The following is a 21,719-nucleotide window of genomic DNA, read 5'->3' on the forward strand; positions in this document are numbered from 1 at the left end:
CATTTTAAGGTGAACAATTCAGTGGCATTCAGTACAACCACAATGTGTGTGACCACCACCTCTATCTAGTTTTCATCTCCCCGAAGGAAGCACTGTACCTATTCAGCAGTCACTCCTTATCCCCTCCCCATTTTCTTCCCAGCCCCTGGCAACATCCTTTGGCATTATGTACCTATGGATTTACTATTCTTTTAAAAAAAATATATTTTATTGATTTTTCTTACAGAGAGGAAGGGAGAGGGATAGAGAGCTAGAAACGTTGATGAGAGAGAAACATCGACCAGCTGCCTCTTGCACACCCTCTACCGGGGATGTGCCCGCAACCAATGTACATGCCCTTGACCGGAATCAAACCTGGGACCTTTCAGTCCACAGACCGACGCTCTACCACTGAGCCAAACCGGTTTCGGCAGGATTTACTATTCTTGATGTTTCACGTAAATGATATAATATGTAAACAGTTTGCATTTGGCTGCCTTCCCTTAGCACGATGTTCTAAAGTTCATTCATGTTGTAGCGTGTATCAGTACTTCATTCCTCTCTGTGGTTGAGTAATATTCCATTGTGCGGATGGACAATAATTTGACTTTTGCCACCCTAGTGTGTGTGAAGTGTTATCTGCTTGTAGTTTTGAGTTGCATTTTCCTAATGACTAATAATGTTGATCAGAGAGATTTTTGTTATTTTTTATTTTGTCTTCTAAAAACTCATACTTTGCTTTATGTCTTAGGAAAAAAAAAACATTTTGAATTTTCCCATCAAAACTGAAGTTATATCACCTTTGTGCAATCTTGGTTAAAGGGAAAGACATCATTGCAGACATAATGTAGTCCAGCTCCTGGGGATTGGAGATTGCTCTGCCTCTGAATAGAGGCAAGTGATTCTGTTCACCTGAGCCACCTGATGCCGGTCCAGGCTAAGTCAGCACTGGGATATCTGCTCAACCCCAGGTCATTCTTTGCCTGACACCCATTTAAAAGCTTGGTTTATTTCTATGGAATGTGAGATAAGGCAGATTCAGATCAGATGCTACTCAAACATTGCCTGGACTGGAAACTGGCCAGGAACCCACCGCCTCTGTGAGGAAGGGATAGGACTGTCATCACCCCACACTGGTCAGTCTGACCTGAGTACCTGTAAGGGTTTCTTCCTTCCAATTGCCTTCTCATTGTATTTCAGGAATAATCCCAAGAAATTTGGCCCAACCTCCATGTCTGCTAATCATTAACAAGAAGGAACTTATTCTGTACTCAACGTCCTTTGACATAGGGACATTTTTGAGGCTAAGATAAGCATTTAATTGAGCCACGAGCATTAATCCTTTCCAACTTCACACTGGAGGATAGTTTGTAGATTAATGATAATTCTGCAGTTGAGTAGGATATTTCCAAACCAATAAGGGAAAAAGAATCTGGCTCCAGAAGGGAATGAGCAATCTCTCCCTGGAATACAACAGCTGTGCAGTGATGGATAAATGGAGCAAGGTTACCACAGGCCCTTGGACTGCTGCCCTGAACACAATCCACCCTGTCTCTATGACTGTACTTGGTTTCCACCCAGGTTCTGGGCAGGAAATTCGATCTGTGTCTCAACCTCAGACAGAGGTGACTATGTGACATGTGCAGTGGGATATCATGTAACGCTTGAGTGTGGAAAGAAGGGCACAGAGGACAAGGACTGACTCCTTCTAGGAGTCAGCAGAGGCCAGCAAATGTGGAATGTTTCAAAGCTGTCCAGAATCAAAGGTCATAAATTATGGAGGACATCAGAACTGTCACTTACACATCTGTTTTTAGCACAGTCACAATATTTTGGCAGGAGTCTAGGGGAAAATGAAGCACATGAATAGAAGAAATACTGGTGGCAGCTTATCCAGTAGCATTTATACATTCCACAAATAATTACACATGTGTATTAGTGTCTACATCTAGAAAAAACTTAGCAAATTTACTTTTTCTCTCTTTATTCTCTTTCCACATTGTAATTTAATAAGTAAGTGCTTTACTAACTTCACTACCATGTTTTTTCTTTTTCTTTTCTACTAACCTTTTTCATTTCTTTACATACTTTCTTCATTGCATTTTACCTTTAACCTTTTTCTTTGTATTCTCTGGTCTTGGTTTGATTTAGTATATATTTAAGTGCTGTTAAGCAAAGTAGTCGCCATCAGATGGTATCAGTAATAGACAGTTGAATAAAATTATATAAATCAGGCAAATTAAACATTGATGCAAGAGGCATTAATGGTCAGCAGACATTAAAATATTAAAAGAATGAGCTACATATCAGGAAAGCATCAGTTGAAGTGATGATGAAGCAATCTGCTCAGGAGGTTTGTAGGGTCTGGAATGGAAAAAGAACCTTCAGCAAGATGAATGGCAAAGACCATGGCTAGATGGAACTTTGATTAGATTAAGGATGTGACTGTCCCACAGCCCATGGTCATAGACTGTGGGAACTTGTACTGGAATCTATCTGGTCCCTTTTCTTTAAGCTTGAATTACTTTCATTGATTTTTCAATCATAGCCTGCTCCTCTATTTTTAGAGTTTCTCTAAACACATGGAAGATTTTGGGGATAAAAAAGATATTATGTTGTGCTATCTAAAATCCGAAGCAGTAGCTAAAGTTGACTTTTGTCTTAGGGCTTCTTTAGGTTGCTAAAATAAAAATAGAAGAGGTATGGGCATTTTATATTAGTATCATATTATACTTCCATCTTTTACCATAAGAACAATTCATTGTGCAATCTCATAGAATATACCCCATAAAATTCTGCTTGGTTTAAATTTCCAGGTTGATAATGAGACAACAGTTTCATTGCTGCATCCTGATAGAAAGAATATTCTCCCCAGTAGGGCCCTGTGACAGGGACATTTTCTTCACTCCTGTTATTGAACGGAGATATTAAGGCCTTCAGGCATTAATTGTCATGATTTTAATGAGAGTTGAAATTTTGAAATTTGATAGAACTTCCAAAGATACTAACTTTTAGTTTTGTGTAGGTCAATAAGAAAGCATAAGAAGTCCTTATTATTTTTGTCATCTTGTTGGAGAGGGAAGTCAAATCTATAACAAATATCTCTGTGTTTAAAGATAGCTGTTCTTGTACTTGGTCCAGACAATGTCAATGTGGCTTCTGCATTTGTACAGACTATTCTGATGAAGTCTGAGGCTTTGTGGCTCAGTGGAGGCCAGTAGACATAGGGTAGAATATGACTTTCCTACTACTAAAATTACATCATATAATTCCATCAGTGTCTCCATCTGATGGGAATGATGAGCATGTACATGTCACAAAGCTGTGACTTGTGCAAGGTTAAGGTGTAGCACAGACCCACATAGGTGCTGGAAAGTCCTAATGGAATTTTTAAATGAGGCTATATATATGGAAGTGCTGACAGCGAGTCGGCACCAGAATGTCACTGGCGATTGGACCTTGGTTCAGCAACCTCATTTCTTGAGTTCTGACTAAGAAAGAATTCAGAGTCAAGACTCAAACTATAAAAGTTTATTTGGAAAGTCACAGAGGTAGGAAAAGTGAGCCAACTGGTGTGGGCTCAGGAAACAAGTCACAAAGACAAATGAAGGGCCCTTGGAATTTAGGAGGAAAAGAGAGGCAAGGAAATCTCCCCTGGGGAAAGGGGTAGGAAAAAATGTGCTCCCTATGGGGAGTCATACTGTGTCCCCTGTCTTGAGGGTATTTATCTGGAGGTTTCAGGGGAGGATCTCAATAGAATATTCATCAGCTTTCCAAATGTGTCCTTTCCAAATGTGTTGTGGTCTCTACTGATAGGTTGGAACCTGGACAGGGGGTCACTAGTCAATGCAGCTGGTTCGGAGATCATCACTTGTCTGGTTTTGCTGCATTTTTGGGCCCTGATGTTATAGCTAAAACACAACTGAGGCCTAGATGTTACATCTAAGAGTTAATGGTTGAGGAAGTGATTGGTGCAAGGGCACACAAGTGAGTTAAATGAGGCCATGCTTTAGCCCCTTGTTTCTCCTCCAAGAGGGTCTACTGCATAATAAATGACATGCTAGGGGAGGGTCTGAACCACATGACCAGCGATATGCTAGGGGAAAGGTGGCCCTGGGGCAAAGTCCTTATTTTCCCAGTTTTGCCTGTTGCTAGGCACCCAGGCTTTCTACCCTGGTGACCTTCTGTACCTGGCCTGTCTCTTTGTTCTGCTCATGTCTGCCTAACTGTTTACCATAGAAGCATTTTGTAAAGAAATTATAGGTGGCACATGTGATGTACAAACCAATGAAAATGGCTTCTTTGCCTCCATCAAGAGCCACCTTTGGATGGCCCCGTTCCCCTTGGCATTCCAGCCCTGTTGTCTTTGGAAGTGTTCACACTCATCATCTTTTGAACTACCCAAGAATGCTTCTGGCCTGCATGACTGATCTTAACCTACTTTAGTGGAAATCATTTAGGGCTAGACTCATGTTTAATTTCCTTCTCATAGTTCTAATTTTAAAGGACAATTGTTGGGAGAAAGTGGATACTTGAATTTCTAAATCAAACTCAATAGCATATAATCCATATGCTAACATTTTTGTTGTTGTTGTGTTGCTTTTAAAATCTTTCCTGTGACAAGAGTTGGGGCTGTTGGCCACAGAAATGGGCAATTAGGCCCAGCAGGTTTGGCTCAGGAGGCCATGGTTCGATTCCTGGTCAGGGCACTTGCCTAAGTTGTGGGCTTGATCCTCAGTGGAGCTCATGTAGGAGGCCTAGTGGATCAGTGATTCTCTCTCATCATTGATGTTTCTATATTTCTTTCCCTTTCCCTTCCTCTCTGAAAGCAATAAAATATATTTAAAAAATAACAAAGGAAATGGGCAATCAACTGCCTTGTCTTCTTGCCCATTGTTTTAAAGCGTTTCTCAGCTAAATGTATTTTTAATTTTGTAGTTAAATAAAATTGTTGTCAAATATCAATTGTAGCCAGTAATACTCATGAATATATAATTGTTCTCCAAGGAGGATACTAATAAAAGGATCTTCTAAAAAATGGCAAAACCATAGTTATCAACCAACAGTAGTACTAGGAAATAATTAAAAAAAAAAAAAATATATATATATATATATATATATATATATATATATATATATATATATTATTGATTTTTTACAGAGAGGAAGAGAGAGGGATAGAGAGTTAGAAACATCAATGAGAAACATTGATCAGCTGCCTCCTGCACACTCCCTACTAGGGATGTCCCTGCAACCAAGGTATATGCCCTTGACCGGAATTGAACCTGGGACCCTTGAGTCTACAGGCCAATGCTCTATCCATTGATCCAAACCGGTTAGGATGATATAATAAAAAAAAATGTTTTATTTTGAAGGTCTTTATTTGTGAACTAAAAAATCTTTTAAAAATACTTAGAAAAAATAAAAGTAATTTGACATTGGTACAATTAAGTTGCCCATCCTTTTGGACAGAAGGCAATAGGTTGGGGGTTGCCTACTTGGTGTAAGATTCAAGGATATTCAGGGAGGTTCCTTCATTCCAAATTTCCTTGACACATCCGCATGGCAGGATGCCTGCAATCCTGCTATTTGAGCTTCATTCCTATGTAATTACAGCATGATTTCCTATTTAAATGCAAATGGCCCTAAAATGGTATCCCATTAAGGTGTTATCTGTCATTAAGACTAGAATAACAGTTCAGTCAGGGGTTGATTTCAGTAGGAAAGAGAATAGTAGATAATTCTAGAAGGCAGGTGCCTCCTGGAGGTGTTGTGTATGAGAACAGGGACCAAGGTTGGAAGAGGTGAGATTTATCAAATTTGGCAAAAATCTGAGCCTTGGTTTGGTTTTCATGTCTCCTTTGTTTAGCAACAGGGGAGGCAGGTGGTATTTGAGCCATTCTCAGACAGCTGTAGTGCCAAATAAACAAAACTATTTTTATTTTAGTGGAGCCTGAGAAGCTCTAGAAGTGTTCATCTGGCAACAAAATGACCTTGAGCCCATTCCATAGCAGAAGCCCTCAGAAAACAGGAATTTGGGCCAGCTCATAGGAACTTTATTTCCTTCCAACATGTGCATCTAAAAATTATGATTGCAAAAAATTATGTATTCAAGATTGGTTTTGCACCAAGGACTGCTGTGCATGGCAGCCATGCTACTACAATAGTTGTATCAGCCTTTGTTAGTACCTGAGCACATGAAAGAGGAAGCAAGCTTAGCGTTTTTTCCCTAGCACTTAGATAAATCTGTGAAAGCCATCAAGGACTCTCACACCCCACAGCCCTGTGACATGGACATTTTCATTATCGCATCTAATGATGCTCTAGGCGGAATTCAACATGCCTTTCCTTTCATTCCAAATAAAGAACTTGTAAAAGAAGAACTCAGTTTTCCACCTTCCTATGTAGGGAAAACCCAGTTCTTCCTTATTGTGTGTTTCTCCTGTGGGTTTCTTTGCCTTTGCAGGGAGCACTTCACTTCTGATAGTTGTGGTTATCAAATGTGAAGAGGTTTTCCCCACACCAACCAGCAATTCTCAGACACCTGCTGGCTTTCCAACAATTTAACAAAATTCTAACTGTATCTACCTAGAAAAAACATGAAATCCCACAGGTTAAAGGCTCTGTCCCACATGACTGCCCCTTCAAATGATAGTTGTAAGCCCAGGCTATCTGCCTTCCGAGCTTCTGATTGACTGGCTATAGATTGGAGGTTCCCATGACTTCTCCTTGGGTTTCATTAATTTGTTAGAGGAGTTCACAGAACTCAGTAACACACTTCTTATATTTACCCGTTTACTAAAGAACTAGAAGTGCAGTGCATGAAATTCGTGCACTTGCTGGGGGTGGGGTGTCACTCAACCCAGCGTGCACCCTCTCCAATCTTGGACATCCCTCTCACCATCCAGGACTGCTAGCTCCCAACCATTTGCCTGCCTGCCAGCCTGATCACCCCCTAACCACTCCCCTGCCAGCCTGATTGACACTTAACTGCTCCCCTGCCAGCCTGATTACCCCCAATTGCCCTCCCCTGCTGGCCTGATCACCCACAACTACCCTCCCCATCTTTGACCACATGGGAATAGCAAAATTGTGTAAGGGCATGAGGGTCAATTTGCATATTATCTCTTTATTATATAGGATATGATAAAGGATAGAGGTGAAAAGCCAAATATGGAAATTTATATGCAGATTTCCTCTATTATTTAGAGTTAGAGGACTGAATTATCACCCAAAAGAAATTGTTTCATGCGAATATTATAGATTAATAAAAAGTTTGAAAGCAAACAAGATTCGCCTTGCCTGTGAACTTACCTTTTGCCACCCCTGAGTTAGATATTTGGATGAATTTAGTCTGGAAATTATAATTATTCTTTTCTAATCTCCTGTAGAAACACATTTATTAGCTATAACCTGCCATTTGTTCAATATTAAAATGATGAAAGCAACAAACAGTTATTGAGATAAGATTTAATTAAAATGAATGATAGGACCTTCCCTCCTCTGCTGGTGTTATTTCCATTAGTGTTAGTATAAATTCAGTAAAGTAAGAAATGCATTGATTAGAGCAGGGACTCTATAATATAAATAAAAATCTTTCATAGTAAAATAAAGATATAATTTTCTTCTTCCTCCAAATGCTGAAGAAATGTCTTTAATCAAAGTCCATAGTATCAGGGATTGTATAATCAAGCAAAACAAACCTCTTGGAATTTAGGCTGTGATGCCAGTATTCTAGATTTATGTGTATGTTCTCATTTCAGTAGGAAAACAAGGGGTTGAATAATTACTTTCACTCCCCATAAGGAAGGCTGAATTGATCCCTTATATCACTTCTCTATGTTTTACTTTTTTGTTTATTTACAATCTCTCTCTTTGGATTGGACTTGAGACTTTTCAGAAAGGTATGCAAACTATAAAATGATCTATTTAAAGAAAAATAGATGTGAAGACTAGGGCAAAGGAAAAGTATAGATCCATTAGGAAAGTAAATTTAGGTTCAAGTTATGAATGTTCAGAGGAAGACCTGAAAACCAGCTGAAGACGGGAATCTTGTGGGATAAGTGTTGTCAAATATCTATTGTATCATTTTAGATCTTTCAACAGTTAAATTTTTAAAATCACAACACAAATAATAGAACCTTTCAGTTATAGCACATTTCTTTTATTTATTTATTTATTTATTTATTTATTTATTGCCTATTATTGAAGTGAGGTTGAATAGCAAACAAAATTATAAATAATATAAACTACTTGTCCAAAGTGAGGGAGGTAGAAGAACCAGGAATAGAATCTGAGCCAGAGATGCAGGATTTTCTCTTACTATCTACACCAAGCATATCTAACTCAAAGGCTAACATGGGCCAAATAAGCAAGGTTTAAGTTTATGTGGGTACAAAAAAGCAAAAACTTTAATTTTCATAGAAATTTAGGTTTATTTAAAGAGACATGCTGACTGCAAAGGGCTGAAATAAATGAGTAATTGTTAAAACAAAGTAATAGAACATTTTAATAGAAATTATATTTTTCTTGAACATTAATGTACCAGACTCTGAATAACTGCACAAATTAATAAGCATAATGCAAATAAACCTATTTTTCTTGTTCTCTGAAAGCAAAATATTTCCTGTTGAGTACACCAAACAAGTCAGTCCAAACTAATGACGTGGCAATCTGCTGCTAAAATATTCGCTGCTAGTATTGGTGGAGAGAAATGGTGCATACCTGCACGTAAAGTGTGTAGGGGAAATGAATGCAACACAATTATAATAATGAGTCATTAGTGAACCTTGTAATTTGTTATTAATATATATAACAGGATATTGTAAAAATTAGGTTATGAAATTTTTATTAAAAAGTTTCTTACATACTGTTAAATTGGCTGTGCTGCAAAAATATTCATTGTGGGCTACATGTGGCCTGTGGGCTGAGAGTTTGACATGCTTGGTCTGTGGTTCACGGTTGACTGTGATTCACTTTTGATATAGTGTGTGTGTGTGTGTGTGTGTGTGTGTGTGTGTGTGTATACAGGTAGAGTCCGGAAATCAGATGATCTGTGCTCAACTTCCAACTCTTCAGTTAATTAGCTGGCCCAGCTTGGTCAATGTACTCATCCTCTCTGTATCTAAGTTTCCTCAAATATGAAGTCATAATAACAATAGCAATAAGGGTAACTGCGTTTTGCAAAGCCCCTAGAATGGGGCCTGGCATTTATTGAATGCTCGATAAATTGTTCATGATGAAGATGATAGCAATGAGGACAATAACAGACTTATTTCTCTAGTTTGTCGTTTCCTAGAGCACATGAACTATAGCTCTATGCCTCTGTATGTACAATGCCAACCTGCTCACACAGCCATTATTCAATGAATATTGTTTGTCCTCCAGGTAATCAGTTGAATATAGTAAGCATCAAACAAGTATTTGTGGAGTTTTGAAAACAACATTTAAGGAAGACCACTCTGAAAATAGTTGTAGGAACAGCTAAAGGACTGGCTGGATGTTATGGGCTCAATTGTATTCCTACAAAATTCATATGCTGAAGTCCTAACCTCTAGTACCTCAGAATGTGACTATATATGGAGATGGGGCCTTTAATGAGAAGATTAAGGGTAAAATGAGGTCATATGGGTGGGCTCTCATCCAATATGACTGGTTCCTTCCAAAAAGAAGGGATTAGGATGGAGATGTGCACAGAGTGAGGAGACAGCCATCTATAAGTCAGGGTGAGAGGCCGTCAAAGAAACCAACCCTGTCAGCACCTTAATTTTGAAGTTACCAGCCTTCAGAATTGTGAAAAACAACAACTTTCTGTCATTCAAGCCACTCAGTCTGTGGTGCTTTGTGTGGTAGCTTCAGCAGATGAATACAGTGAGAATAGGAAAGAAGCCCACCAGTGTTGTTTAGCATTCCAGAGTGGCATGAATCACTTGAAACAGGATCGTGACACTGGGGATTTGTGATCCACATTGGACTGAAACTCAGATCCATTAAACCCAGGAGTTGAAGAGACTTTTGGAGAACAAATCCCTATTCGGTGCATGAAAGCTCCCCTCATCTCCTTTCTCAGAATGTTATTTGAGCTCTGCTTCTCATACTTTGTAACTAAATTCCTAATATCTTAAATTGTAAGAATGCCTTTGCAATGAGACCAAATCTGCCTCTGTATGACCTTGAGCAAGCTATTAAAAGTTTCTGATCAGTAGTGAAAGAGAAAAATAATACTGATTTTGCAAGACTGTTGGGAGGATTAAGTGAATCCTTGTGTGGTGGTGGGCATATGAGGGGGCTTTCTTCAATAAATGATGGTTTTGTACCCTGCCCTGTCCCCATTGGATTTCTACTTGTAGAGAAAGTTGCCTCTGGTTGTTCATCTCGGCTCTACATGTAAAAATGTAATTCAGAATGAGTTTTCCACTTGAGGTCACCAGAGGAAGATGTTGGGAAGAATCTCTATTCTTCAATGAGTCCCACTCATCAATAACTTATGCATCAAAATGCCCATTTTATTAAAGCCTTTTTCTTACCATTTTCTTTTAGTATAATAATGGAATTTTAAAATAAGAAAGTAGAATGATATGTCATCTACTTGTGGGATCAGGCTATTTTCAGGGAAAATCAATAAAAGATGAGTTTGCAGTGACATTCATTCTTTCAAAGTTGAAACTAGACTTTTGTGAATGGATTGGAATGTTGTAGCAAACACAGATGGCATGACTTGAAGATGGAGGCTGACTGCATGGAAATCTTATGCCTAATTATGGCCATGTTCTGAGTGCTGAGAACACATAAGTTGGCAGAATGTGGTTTAAAATGGCGTTAGAATATCTCCATTTCCCCCATGCATATATCCAATTTTTAGGAAGAAAGGCCTTTACAACATTTTCTGAAAGACAGTTACTTTTTGCTCCCCTGAGTAACAAAGTGAACTTCAATGTCCTTTGAAAGTGAAGAGTGTGACTGTCATTCATTATTGTTTCTATTATTGAGAATTTAACATTTAAGCCAGAGAATTCTATGAATTCATGAATGTCAAGTCTTGAACTTAATGTTTAGATGATCTGCATGTTTCTAAGCCTTTAAAAAAAAAAAGAAACTGCTACATTTGCAATTAATGAACCCAAATAGAAGAGCAATGGTATGACTAATGTCTAATGGGAAAATAAGATTATAAGCAATGAAAGTATGTTGTTTAAATCACATGTGTAATGAATAGAAAAAGACCCAGTTAATAGGCAAGGATTTGAAAAATGTAATTCATATCCAGTTTCCTTTGAGATGGCTCACTGTGTCTCAACAAGAGGTAACGATTTTTCTTTGTGGCTGGATCCAGGTGTGGCTGTGTGGCCTGAGCTCAGGGAAAGACTTTCATAAGCACTTTCACATCATAAATAGAATTTTTATATAATGTCTTAAATATTTCACCTAATTCTTTTTGTTTCTTGAAATATGTAATCTGGCTTTAGCAAAAGGCTTAAAAGAGCCTGCTAGATTGATTTGATCCTTTAGTTATAGCTCACCTATGTGGAATCAAATGAAAGAGTATGCTATGCTTACTGCCTTAAATATAGATTTTAGTGTTCACCAACTTGGTAATTTCAGACCTAAATGAATACCCATTCTGATTCCAATGCCTGGCCTAGGAGTTTTAGTAATAGGTCCCTGGCTGAGGATACTGGAATGATGTATCTGTGGCCTCTGTTTCCACCAGTTAAGGATCAGTGCATTTGGGGTGATGGGACAACTGGGGCTACATTGTGACTGATGCTGCATTGTTACATGAGTTGGTCTGGCCTCACTGCCTTCCTTCCCCAAACTTTGAATAGAATAATATAAGCTCTGGGTGAAGGGGGACACAGAAATTTTTCACTTGGGACACTTTCTTCCTGGACAATTGCACCTGGAGCTCATCCATTAACCAGGAGCAAAAACATTCCAGAGCTTTCCAAAGTTAGGAAACAGACTCTACTTCTTGTCCTTGCCAGTGTTTGGAGAGCTAGTTTTGAGATGTCTTCTGCACTTTTACCTACAGGTTCGGTGAGCAGGAATTGCTGTCCCCATCGAGGTCTGCACTGGCTGTGCCTTGCTTGTGACCCCGGCATGCTGGGGAAGCTGAGAGGCAACCAAGCCTTCCCTTGCGTAGGAATGGCTGAGTCTTCTCTTCAAGAAGATTCAGTTGTTCAGAGGGAAATGTGCTCAGTTATGTGATTCGTGTTGCCCACAGGAGCAAACTCATAGGTCCCTTGGGATGAGCAGTGCTTTTCCTGGCACATGGATATGAAATAAATTTCTGGGGTGGGACTTCACAGATGGGGACGGGGCAATGTGCACACAATGTTCTCTGCAACATCTCTGCGGTAAATGCACTAGCAGATTCCGTGGGGAGGAGCCGGACACAGGACACTGAAATGGAATGCTAATGCTTCCAAGTTTTATCTTTCCTTATTTTAAGAATCTGGGTCTTAGCCAGATTCTTAAAATAAAAGCAACACATTGTTTTATTATAGAAAAATTTAAACATATATAAAATTAACTTGGCAAACCACCATGCCTGCATCACTTAGTTTCAGCAATTATCAACTCATTAGCCAGAGTTTTGACCTTGCAGATGTTCAGACATTTAATTATGAGTAGCCCAGATGTTGTTTGGAACCAGAGTGGCCCATAATGGAAATTGAATTGGCCTACAAAGTCTGTTAGCCAGGAGTGGCTTAAAGAAAAATTTCCCCATTTTCAGAGGTTTAGGGGCTCATTAGTCACCTTTTTGCTTGGGATTGTCCTCTTAACCCTTGTTCAAGTATCTCTTTTAAATTAAAATGTAGTTGAAGAATGTATAAGGGCTATGATGCTATCTTAACAAAACAGAAGATCTTTAGAGATAGAAATGGCATCGAAGAAGAGGATGCTGTACCTGCACAAGTCCCTCCTGCAAGTTACCTGTAGGCATCCTATTAAAGAGATGGCCTAATTCAACGAATATGCAAATATCTATTGTGCATGAGTAACTGAAGTCCCAGATATGAAGGACCTCCAATTCTGGCGCAGGCTCACTCAAAGTTTCCAAATCTGTGCATGAGTGATTAAACTTTCCAACCTCAGGAAGGATATTTTTATTCCATTGTGACACATTATTTGAATAAATTTGGTATTATTCTTAAAGCTACAGGAAATTTGAATCAGTGAACTCAAAGGACAGTCAATGATGCTGGCAAGGAAGGCAGCCAGATAGCAGTGGGGAGGTGGAAAAAAGACTTATAAAAGCAGGATCTAAAATACTACAGTTGTGGGGGGGTCATTTTAGAGTTAGGGTGAAGGGCACTCCCACATGCCTTTATGTATGGTATGCAGAGACCATCACAGTGATGATGGGACGACACACACCTGAGGGTGGGAAAGGACTTACAATCAGATGGTAATGGCTTTAAGCCTTGACCTTATACTTGCCTACTGGGACACCTTCAATAATTTATCTGACTTTTCCTGTCAAGTCTGTTCTCAACTCTTAAAATGGATCTGACAATACCCACCTGAGAGCTGTGGTGAAGATTAATGAGGTAATTGAATGTAAGTAAGCTCTGTGAACAATGAGATGCAGTGTCTGGTCAGCTGGGATTTTATGTTGATACTGATGTCACTGGGATAGCAGAAAACGAAAACTGTAATTTCTGTATAGTTTGTTTAAAGGACAAAGCAAAATAAATTCTTATTCTTAAAGACAGAAATAAAGCTCCACAGAAAACTTATCTCTCTGGGATGATTTGTTTAAAATAATTAGGCTTTTCTGAGAGGCGAAAATTATAGAGAATGAGACAGAAAAGTAACTTGAGGACAGATTATCAAAGGCCCTGTGTGCTATAAGGAGTTTAGATTATTTATTTATATATTTGGCTGTGTATTTTATAGAATATTGAAATGAAAAAATACAAAACAAAAGTTGGCATCAGAAGATATGTTAGAAAGTAGTTTCTGAGTTGGAAAGGTGAAATTTATAGGTCACGGAGCCTAGTTAGCTGTTAAAGTTGAACCTTGAACAGATTACGAGCTCACTACAGCCAAATCAAATAGGAAAAAAGAAAAAGGACAGTCACATGACCTGCACTGTTCATGAGGACGAAGCATTAGTTCTCATGACTAGCACATTTTTTACTGGCTCTGAAATGACTGAATTTTCTTGGATAGAGCTTTATAATAAACTAGTAACCCTGCGCATGAATTCATGCCACCCTCCAGTAGCTCTCTGCCAGTTACTCTGCTCTCTTGTATCCCCCAGTGTGACAACAAGAAATGTCTCTAGACATCACCAAATATCATCTGGAGGGTGAGGTGGCCCCCCATTGAGAAGCACTGCCTCACCTGAGTTGATCTGAGCCTCACTCCTATTACCCTCGTCTCTCATATCCCACAAATGTCCCTCCCCATTGTTTTATTCCAGCCACACTGCCTTCTAGCTCTTTTTGGCTAGACTAGGCTCCCCCTTGGCTTCTTCTCAGTGACCCTCGCCTTTACCTAGAATATCTTTCCTGGGACTCCTCCATGGCGCACCCCCCACCTCTGTCAGGTGTTTGCCCCATTACCATCTTCTCAGCATGCCCTCCACAACCCTCACCACTTCTCTTCCCTGCCCCTACTTTACTTTGCCCCATAGTACTATCACCCAATTTACTGCCTTATTATTTGTTCATTTTGTGTGTGGTCAGTCACTCCCAGTGGAATAGACTTGGCATGGGAGTCTTATCCACATTTGTATCTCCAGCTCCTAGAGCAGTGCCTGGTGTATAGTTAAGTGCTCACTTTGTTGAGTGGGCGAATAAGTGAATGCAGGGAGGACTAACATTCTTTTCACCTAGAACTTTTCAAAGTAAGTTTTTTAACCATGGCCTGAAAACATTTCATTAATGTACAAATGGAATGTTTGACTTCAAGCTCTTGAGGAAAATTGAGATTCTGCATTGGGTTTTAAAATTAATCTCTGAGAGTCACTTTTCATTTTATTTGAGATAGATTTTTACATACAATAATTTTGCAAGGAAGTACTGTTCTGTAATTTTGCTAAGCTACTAATTTGAAGTAAGTTCGTTTTGTCTCATGTGCTGGTTAAGTTAATCAGACTTAGATCAGCCATGCCATTATCATCAGTGTGTTAAATATCTCCAGGTTGGTAGAACAGTTTATAACTTTCAGTGATCAAATAGTGCTCTACAACAAATATGCTAAAAACATACTTTCCTAATGTATATTCATAGCTTTTTATAAGTCATCAGTCTAGGAACTATAAAAAGAAGCCTTTTAATACTTATGGGAAAGCTCCTTATTGTTAGAAAATAGAGTAGGAAGAAGTTTAACTTTATGAATGACATGATGAAAAATACACAAAGTTTTAACTAAAATTTTATGGTCAAGGGCCTATAAACTTTTTTCTCATCTTTCTCATTTGATTAAAAGTTTAAGAATTAATTCAGCCTACAGCAGTTTTTTCAACAGTCTCAAATTCTTTCCAAGGTTCCTGCTTAAAACAAAGTAAAACAAAATGTATGGCTTTTTTGTTTAAGCTTTAAATTAAATCAAATCAAAACAAAATCAAAGATATTTGATTTGTGGCTTTTAATAATTTACTTTCATAAGCAACATAGTTTACATGGAATTCACCAGATAAATTATATGCAAAATGTAACCCCCAAATAACCAAATAAATTTATCTGCAATATGGAAGATCTGACTACAAACCAAGTAGATTTTATAGGACAGCTGTCAAAACTAATGACTCATAGTAATTGATTAAGATGCTGAGCCCATTTTGGAATTGCATGCATTGGGCATGCCCGTGTTTACATATCAAAGGTGATCACAAATCTCCAGATATACAAAGAGTTCCAGAAATGTCCCCTACAGATAGCAATGGTATTCTCTGTTATACATGTGCACAAGGACAAGATATTCCTAGGAAGACAGTTCTAGAAAAGCAGTTTCCTATTTAAAAGTTGGCCTTTCTAATAGTCCTTGATGTAGCTTCTCTCAGCTTTCCACCACAAAGTTCATGCAAATGCATACAAAAGGAAAACACTCAGGATTTCATGAAAAATCAGATAGGAAGCCAACTATTGCTGGAATGCAGAGGGAATCTCCACTGGCCACAAAGTGGTGAGAGGTGACAGAAATAGGAGGCAGAACATTTGGCTCTAACATAAGAAGAAACAGCTATTGCTTTTATCCCAATTGCTCAGATTTCTAAGATATAATTGAAGATGATAGTCTTAAACTAAAGGAGACTTAACTATGCAGATTGCAAGTATTTGGCATATTCCTTTAACTAAAACACATTCAATTAACAAAAGAAACACACCTATATAAAATCCGGCAGTTTGGGGTGAGCTAAGTGTCACATTTGACTGACCTCTTGGTTGGCTGCTCAGGTCAATGGTCCATCCACTCCTGGTTTAGTCAGGGTGACAAGGACCATCCTCTTATGGGATAAAATGTGGTCTCATCGTACAGGGCACAGTTTTTCTTAGAAAAGGAACCTTTGGGGACAGGACAAGTTAGGTGGGAGGCTTTAGCTTACAGCTACAATAGAATGAGGAAATCATAAAGTGATTTTGCATAATGACCTCTGAGGGTTTTCCTTCCAGGAGTGCAGGTTTGAGTCACTACACGGAAATGTAAACATTCAACTCCCATATATGTAGGTTAAAGAGAAAAAAGATAATTTTTTAAATTATGAAGCTATCTAAAAGTCATCTGATTTTTAAAATATAAGCTAAAATAGCATTTGATAAAATTTAATAATCATTCTAGCATTCTACTTAGTGGTAAATTCTACAAACCTCACTTTGAAATCAGAATTATTCTGGAAGAGCCACCAATGTAACCATGAGGACTGGAGAAGGGAAAGGGATTTGATCATTATTTGCAACTGGTTTGCACTTTGGGGTGGGAGTGGAGTTGTTTTATTTAGAAAACATAATTCCACTAATACTCACTGATCTATAATGAGAGCTCAGGGTGATGTCTGGTAACATAACATTAGTATTTTCCATGTCATTAATAACCACTATCTAGTATGATGGGTATTACAAAGAAGGGATGAAAAAATATCTCATTAACAAGAGCCACAAAGAAGTCTAAACATATAGCAATAGATTTATTAAGAAATGGACAAAAACTCTAAAACTTGATTGAGAGACAAAAAAATATGAAAGGATGGACAAGGTTGCTTTCTCTTTCAGGAGGAAGGAAAGCATCTGTGTGCTTGGTGGGAAGTACTGGGTATAGATCCTGGATGACCAAACCTAGACAAGAGGCCAGAGTCTCCAAGGTTAAGGGCAGGATGCTGGGGACCTGGAGACAGAGGGTGGGCCCAGGAGGGGCTGTGGGCAGGAGGCTGTGGAACAGAGATTTGAACACCTGCCTGATGTGTGGTGCTTGGGAGAGCTGGAAAGGTGTTTTTGTCTGTTTTATTTTGATTTTTTTCAGCAGTAAGATTTGCTTATGCAACTCTCCTGTGCTTTTTTCCCTCCCCTCTTCATGAAAATCTGCAGTAATCTGCATTGCTCATACAGGCTTTGGAACCAGAGTTACATTTCTTGTAGACTTGCACCCGCCTGAGGGTGGAAAGAAGAGAGAAGGAAGGCTCTATTTTATTTGGATTTTACCCCTGTCTCAGAAATAAACCTTCTCATTGGATTCAGTCCTCTGGGTCTGAGTTACAGACTTTTACTAAGAGAATGTGAATATCATAAACCCAAAGGGCAACAGGTAACTTCAATTGCAGTCCTTGTATTTTCCCTTGCACTCAGGTCATCTGCATGGCTATAGATTGAAGCTAATTTACAGGTTGATTCAATAAATTCCATGCTCTGGAAGGTGGTTTGAGGAGGACATTTGATGATGTTTTGTCACAAGAGCTGTCTATGCTGCAGGATTTTTTACTTGCTTGGCGTGACATCTAATTTAAGGACTGTAGTATACAATATATCTGCTCTAGCAAAATTGCTATTTTCATGTCAAGTCAACAAAACTGAATTTCCCCCCCTTAAAATAAAGTTATCCTTTCCATTTCTATTTTAGGAAGATTGAAAATGATTGAAATAATTATGAGTAAAGAATCATAAAAAGAAATGTTTGAAATTAAACTATAGAGAAACATATAATTAAAAAAAACACAAAACACATTTTTATTGATTTCAAAGGAAGGGAGAGGAGAAAGAAACATCAATGATGAGAGAGAATCATTGATTGGCTACCTCATACACGTCTTCGACTGGGGATCAAGCCCACAACATGAGCATGTGCCTTGACCCAGAATTGAACTGTGACCTCCTGGTTCATAGGTCAACACTCAACCATTGAGCAACACCAGCCGGGTGATATACCATCCCTTTTAAAGCTATGATTTTAATCAGATCATGATATAAGTGATATGAGTGAAAATACTCAGTGTTAGGATGATTATAAAAAGAAATGATGCTTTTCAACTTTGAATGTCACAGCCAAAGCCTACACTTTAGAGGACTCCAATAACATACACTGTATATTTGTGTTTTAGGCGACTTTTTCCTGTGACTGCGATGAGCAATATGTGGGGGCTTTCTGTGAAGAATTTGATGCCTGCCAGAGGACACCCTGCCAGAACAATGCGAGCTGTGTTGATGCAAAGGAAAATCAAGATGGGAGCAATTTCACCTGCGTCTGCCTTGCTGGTATGGTTTCCGGAACTCACCATTAATATATATCACTCTGTAGAACATACACTTATTAATTAATAGTGGTTAAACAATACTTTGTCCAGCTGTTGGACAAGGGGACTTCAAGGTCCCATTTGATTCTATCAGTCTGTGCTTTATATAATCTAGGAACAGGAGAAGGAAGCTCCCATGGGGATAAACATCCTGACTCTTGGCTGGCTTTCTGACATTTCCATGGTAGCGTTCTACCATTCTATCCTTTTGGGCTAAGGATATTCTTGATCAACTAGAGGCCTGGATGCTTCAAAAACAATTCTTCAAAATAGGCACTGAGTGTGGGTTGGTATTGTGCTGGTTGATTATGCTAAATAATAAGAAAAATACAGTATCAGCTACCCAGGTTGTTATGTAAAGCCACCTAATCTTTCTGCTTATGTTAATTTCCTTTTGTTCATATATAGTCATTAGACCAAATTCTTGGTACACTTTTCTCCACACTGAGGCAAGGGATTCCTTAATTAGTACAAGGGTTTCATGGATACTATTATACATGAGATTTTCAAATCCTTGGAGCACAATGAGTGATTCCTAGGAGACTTCTGTGCTCTGCCAATCATCTTAACTGACTTTCAGTTTAGCCAATGGATTCTACACCTTCAAGGAGCAGGAATGGCATTTACCAGTGAACATGTTGATACAGCTGTTTTGTTTTTAAAAGCAAGCACCAAATTACTCCTTTTTTATTATCAAGTAACATGACATCATCCTTCAAAACTGACACCTTTCCTCTTTTATCTCATTCTGTTGCCAACTTCTGCTACTGGGTGGGGATTCAGGCTGAGGTAGGGGTTGGTGGTAAAGAGAAGGGTAGAGTGAAATGGGCCTTGGGAGACTAAATGCTCATTGTAAGCAACAAGACCTACCAATGGAGAAGTTTATGAATGAAAAAGTGAAAGCCTTTTACTTATCTATTAACACAAACTTTATCATCTCACTAGAGGCCCAGTGCACGAGATTCATGCATGGGGATGTGTGTCCCTCAGCCCAGCCTGCACCATCTCCAATCTGAGACTCCTCGAGGGATGTCTGTCTGCCCATTTAGGCCCAATCACGGTAGGATTGAGACTAAAAGGGCAGTCAGACATCCCTCTCACAATCTAGGACTGCTGGCTCCCAACTGCTCACCTTCCTGCCTTCCTGATTATCACTAACTGCTTCTGCCTGCTAGCTTGATCACCCCCTAACCACTCCTCTGACAGCCTGATTCATGCCTAACTGCTCCCCTGCCAGCCTATTTGCCTCTAACTGGGAATTTTGTAACTTGGCCAAGAATATTAGTCAGGACAATACTGGATTGTGCTGTATTAACACACCAATCCCCACATCTCAGTAGCTTCTAAGAAAAGGTTAATTTCTGCTGTGTTGTAGTCTGATGAAGGCACTTGCCTCCAGGTGGTCACTCAGGGATCTGGAGGGTCTCCTGTGATGTTCTGAGAGCAGTGCCTAGAGATATCTTTTATCACTTCCACCACATGTCATTAGCCAGAATTGGGTCACTTATTCCCTAGAGCAGTGTTTCCCAAAATGTGGTACGTGTACCTCCAGGGGTATGGGAAGAGTTTGGTTGGGGGTACGCATTGCACCGGAGTTTAGTGGGTATATGCACTGCACCGTGCTTAGCTGCGCCTAATTCTATGTTCTCATGAGTACGAGGGGTACTCAGCGCTACGAAAATTATAGAAGGGGTACACATATGTCAAAAGTTTGGGAAACATTGCCCGAGTGTTGCCTAGGAAAGGTTAAACATTCTCATGGTCTCACCAATAACTGCTAGGACTGGGATTTGAACCCAGGTCTTCTTGCCCGCCTCCAAAACCCTTGTTTTCAACCATCTTATTACACTCTAAGTATGCAGCCACACTAAGTGCTGGGTCCTTTCATGGTACAACTATGCGATTCAAACCCATGCCTTTCAACTTTCTTATCTCAAACAGGTCTCTTCTTAAAAGAAAAAGTACTGGTATTAGGCAATTTTGTCCAGAAAGGGAACTGGTTGCTCATAGTGAGGAGTTTTATACTAAATTTAGTTCTGAGTGTCCTTGAAAAACTTATTTTCTATAGGAAAGGTATATGTCCTTTGTGGAAGAACCATGTACAGTTAATTAACATCAACACATTGATCTTTGATGCTCCAGATATATGAAACACACAGTGGGAAGTGTGTTTTCCTTTTGAAAAATGTATATTGCTGTGTTCTGATTGTTGACATTTGATCATGAGGAATTACCTTGTTTGATGAATGAATGAATTCAAATCAGAGAATAAAAGTCCCCAATAAAGTCTTTTCACAGAGACGTAGCCTTGACTCAGCAACCGTTTCTCTTGAGAGGAGAACATTTCTTGGCGAGTGAAAATATTATTTTCAGCCAAGAAGTTTCAGCTCCAAATTTGCTAATATTTTGGTATTTTGCTCTAATTTCTACATCAAATGCCAGTACAGATAGCAGTTTTTAAGTCATGGGTAATCTGTGAATGAATATGGTGCATTGGATGTGGAGTTGGTTAAGTAACAAACTGTTATAGTTTTCATTTTTAATACAATTTATTGGAAAGCAGAAAATAGTAAAACACTGATCAATAGTAAAACATTGACTAATGCCATATACATACAATAGAAAATTAATAATAGAATATGGTCAGTAAAATTTCTATTTTGTGGAGGAAGTTTTTAGCAGGTGTAATTGATTTTTTTTAAAGCTTTTTTGGAATACTTTCAAAAAGAAGGGGATTGTCAACAGCATCACTACTGTAGGAAAATCTAAGAGGAGGTTATTGGCTTTGCCAGCAGGAGGTTATTGGTTTTGTCTAAGCCTTGGCAGCCTCCTGTTCGCAGGGATGTTATAAAGGTTACAGGAGTTCTGAGGTCTCTCTAAGACTACATAGAGGAACAAAGCAAGGGAGGGTAATTAGAATTTATCAAACTCTCTGAAGGGCAGCAGCATATTTGGTGATAGTCGGTGCCACTCGGTTTCCATTGACCTAAGAGCTTTCTCAAGTGAC

The 21,719-nt window shown here is 38.9% G+C and overlaps 1 protein-coding gene across 1 annotated transcript in view; it reads left to right on the forward strand.

The window, feature by feature from the left end:
* Positions 1 to 21,719, forward strand: part of DNER (delta/notch like EGF repeat containing) — a 214,956-nt gene that overhangs the window by 120,363 nt on the left and 72,874 nt on the right. Inside the window, exon 6 of the mRNA XM_084891823.1 lies at positions 18,521 to 18,674. Coding sequence (XP_084747949.1) covers positions 18,521 to 18,674 — 154 coding nt within the window. The remainder of the gene's footprint in view (positions 1 to 18,520; positions 18,675 to 21,719) is intronic.

Source organism: Pipistrellus hanaki (assembly GCF_964339955.1).
Source record: "Pipistrellus hanaki genome assembly, chromosome: 8".
Classification (NCBI taxonomy): domain Eukaryota; kingdom Metazoa; phylum Chordata; class Mammalia; order Chiroptera; family Vespertilionidae; genus Pipistrellus; species Pipistrellus hanaki.